At 62.3% G+C, this 3455-nt stretch overlaps 1 protein-coding gene across 1 annotated transcript; it reads right to left on the reverse strand.

Annotated features, from left to right (window-relative positions):
* Nucleotides 1–19: 19 nt before the first annotated feature.
* ETH_00036635 (uncharacterized protein) lies at nucleotides 20–3404 on the reverse strand (the record flags this gene model as incomplete). Its single annotated transcript, XM_013376330.1, has 2 exons — nucleotides 20–221; nucleotides 698–3404. Coding segments are annotated over 2 exons (2909 nt in total), but the record flags the coding sequence as incomplete, so codon positions are not given.
* Nucleotides 3405–3455: the final 51 nt, after the last annotated feature.

Consider the following 3455-nt stretch of genomic DNA (forward strand, 5'->3'; position numbering starts at 1 on the left):
CCCCGTCCCCTGCTGCGGGCTAAGGCCCCACAAAGACGCCTGCTGCAGCAGTAGCGGTTGCTGCGGCTGCTGTTGCTGCTGGGCTCCCATGACCAGCTGCTGATGCTGCTGCCACAGTTGCTGCTGTTGCTGCTGCAGCGGGGACATCAGCAACGACTGCTGCTGCTGCTGTTGCTGCTGCCACAGTTGCTGCTGGAGCAGCTGCTGCTCCTTCTCTGTCACTGCCCCACGTCCAGCAGCTTGAGGTGCTGGTTTGTTCGGGGTTTTCTGCTGCTGCTGCTTCTGCTGCTGCTTCTGCTGCTGCTTCTGCTGCTGCTGCTGCTGCTTCAGCTGCTGCTGCTGCCGCTTCTCCTGCTCATATTGAGAGGGGTTTAGGGTCTCCCTAAACTCCAGGGCCAGCTGCCGCGCTGCCACCATCCCGTGTCTCGCGCAGCTGCAGCAGTAGCGACAGCAGGACACACGTGGGGATGCAGCAGCAGCAGCAGCAACAAAAGCAGCAGCAACGGCAACTGCAGCAGCAGCTCATAGCTCGCGACCCAATGCCAGCTGCAGAAGCCGGCCAAAGCCAACACGCAGCCAGCAGAAGCCACACACACAGCAGCAGCAGCAGACAAGAACAACAAAACAACGCAGCAGCAACAGCAGCAGCAACGAAGAGCAGCAAGCCCGCACAGTAGCAGCAGCAGCAGCAGCAAACCTGAATGCCTTGCGCCTGCGCTTATTGTCTGCAGTCTTCCACTGCACGTTCCAAGTGCCGTCGCTTGAATTAAAGTAAATGCCAGGGGCCCTGAGTTCTTGTGCTGCTGCTGCTTGCTGCTCCCTTGCTTCTGCAGCAGCAGCAGCAGCAGCAGCAGCAGCGGCGGCGGCGTCCCCTGAGGCTGCTGCCTCCTGTTGCTGCCGCCGCCGCGCTGCCTTCGCTGGGCGCCGCGGGCTGCTGCTGCTGCTGCCGTCTGGCAGAGCTTTTTGCTGCAGCTCCCGCTTGCTGCCTGCTGCTGCTGCTGCTGCAGGCGTTGCGCTGGCACCTGCCGCTGTTGTTGCTGCTGTTGGCGGCTGCACTGCTGCTGCGGTGGCCGGTGGAGTTCCTGCTGCAGCGGCAGCAGTAACCTGAGGAGACATTGCTGCTGCTGGAAAGCGCAGGGCAGCAGCCTGCTGCTGCTGTCCTCGCTGCTGTTGCTGTTGCTGCTGTTGTTGCTGCTGCTGTTGCTGCTGCGACCTATCAGCTTCGCCTGCTGCTGCTGCCACTTGGTGTTCCTGCAGCGGCTGCGGCTGCTGCTGTTGCTGAAGGGCGAGCTGCTTCTGCTGCAGCTGTGCCTGCTGTTGCTGCTGCTGCTGCTGCTGTTGCTGCAGCGCGAACTGCTGCTGCAAAATTTGCTGCTGCAGGTCTGTTGTTGCCAGTCTAGGCTGGTGGTGGGTTTGGTGTTCCAGAAGTTGTTGCTGCTGTTGCGACAGCAGGTGCTGCAGCAGCAGCTGCTGCTGGGGGTCTAGGGCCTGCTGCTGCTGCTGCGATAACAAGTGCTGCAGCAGCAGCTGCTGCTGCGGGTCCGGTGCAGCAGACTGCATCAAGAAAAACTGCTGCTCATCTGCATAAGACGGGTAGCCACAGAAAACAGGGGAAGCATACAACCTGGACTCATGCTGCTGCTGCTGCTGCTGCTCTGGAGAACTGGGAGGGCTGCGGGCCCCGGTGGGGTCCTTGGGCTGCTGCTGCTTCAGCTGCTGCTCTGGCTGCTGCTCCTGCTGCTCCTGTTGCTGCTGACTGCTGCCTACAGCTCCAGGGGCCAAAGTAGCAGCATCGCAACTGTGGGTTGCCTCTCCTTCCTCTTGCTGCTGCTGCTGCTGCTGAGCCAGCTGCTCGACATCTGCTGAGCTGTGCGGGTCAGCTTCCGCATGATGCTGCTGCTGCTGCTGCTTTAGCTGCTGCTGGGCAGCTGCAGGCCACTGAGCCTGAGCTGGAAGATGCGGTTGCTGCTGCTGCTGCTCTTGCTGCGGCTGCTGCTGCGCTTCCTCACTCATTGAGCACTTCTGTAGCAGCAGCTGCTCCTGCAGCAGCAGCTGCTGCTGCATATATCCGTTGGGTGTTTCCTGTCTCTCCTGCTGCTGCTGCTGCTGCTTCTGCTCCTGTTTCCGTTGCTGTGCCTGCACGTCACTTTGAACTGCTTCGCCACAAGTGTGCTGCAGCAGCAGCTGCTGGGGCTGCTGCTGCTGCTGCTGCTGCTGGGGCTGCTGCTGCTGCTGCTGCTGCTGCTCCTGCCGGTCTGTTTGCCCAGTGTTTTCCGCCTGCCGCTGAGCCCACCGCTCTGTCTGGCTGTCAGCAGCAGCAGCAGCAGCATCCACGAGCTGCGACTGGTGCAGCAGCTGCTGCTGCAGCAGAATGTGCTGCTGCGGCTGCTGCAGCGTGTCCGGGGGAAGCTCCGGCTGCTGCTGCTGCGGCTCGTCTGCAGCAGCAACCTCGGGATGTGCATGCGGCTCCAGCGGCACTTGCTGCAGCAGACTCTGCTGCTGCTGCTGCCGCTTCTGCTGCTGCTGGAGCGCCAGCAGCTGCTGCTGCTTCAGCAGCAACGCCTTCTCCTCCCTGGTCGGCTCATCCACGGGCACCGCAGCTCCTGCTGCTGCTGCTTCCTGCTGCAGCTGCTGCAGCTCCCTGCTTCGCTCCTGCAGAAAGAGGGGGAGAGCATAAGGCGTCAGCCCTCCCGTCCACACAGGCTGCTGCTGCTGCTGCTGCTGCTGCTGCCTCAGCGTGCTGCTGCTGGGGCCCCTTGGGGACTTGCCCCCGCCGTACTTCTCATCTGCTGCTGCTGCTGCTGCACTAGCAGAAGCAGTAGGCCCTCCACCAATATCCATGCCTGCGCAAAGTCGCAGGCTCTGGTGTGTCCAAAGCGCTGAGGTGTACATACACCTCAGCTGCAGCAGCCGCTGCAGCTGGTGCTGCGCTGCTGTGGTGGCAGCAGCAAGCTCTGCGGCTGCAGTTGAGTCGGCACTCGCAGCAGCAACAGCAGCAGCAGCCGTTGCAGCAGCATCTGGCTGCTGCCTCACGCGCCGCAGCAGCCGCTGCAGAGGGGAGTGCTGCAGCGAGGGCGGGCTGCTGCTGGTGCAGGGTGTTGAAATCTCCCTAACTGCTGCAGCAAACGCAGCAGTAGCAGCAGCAGCAGCAGCAGGGCTGTTCTCCTCGCTGCTGCTTGGCGGCTGCCACTGGATGTGGACTTGCTCCTTATCCTTCGTGCTGCTGCCGTGACTGCTGTGACGAGTTGCTGCTCTTCCTGCTGCAGTGCGACTCCGAGCAGCAGCAGCAGGAGCAGCAGCAGCAGCTTTCACCGCCTCCAGAGGTGGAGTAAACCCAGCAGTGTAAATGTTGCTGGGCAGCAGCGCAGGAGCTCCGTCCTCTGCTGCTGATGTTGCTGCTGCATCTGACAGGTCATCCCACGCAGCAGCAGCAGCAGCAGCAGCTGCTGGTGCTG

This window comes from Eimeria tenella, genomic scaffold (assembly GCF_000499545.2).
Source record: "Eimeria tenella Houghton genomic scaffold, Eth_scaff3345, whole genome shotgun sequence".
NCBI classification, from domain to species: domain Eukaryota; phylum Apicomplexa; class Conoidasida; order Eucoccidiorida; family Eimeriidae; genus Eimeria; species Eimeria tenella.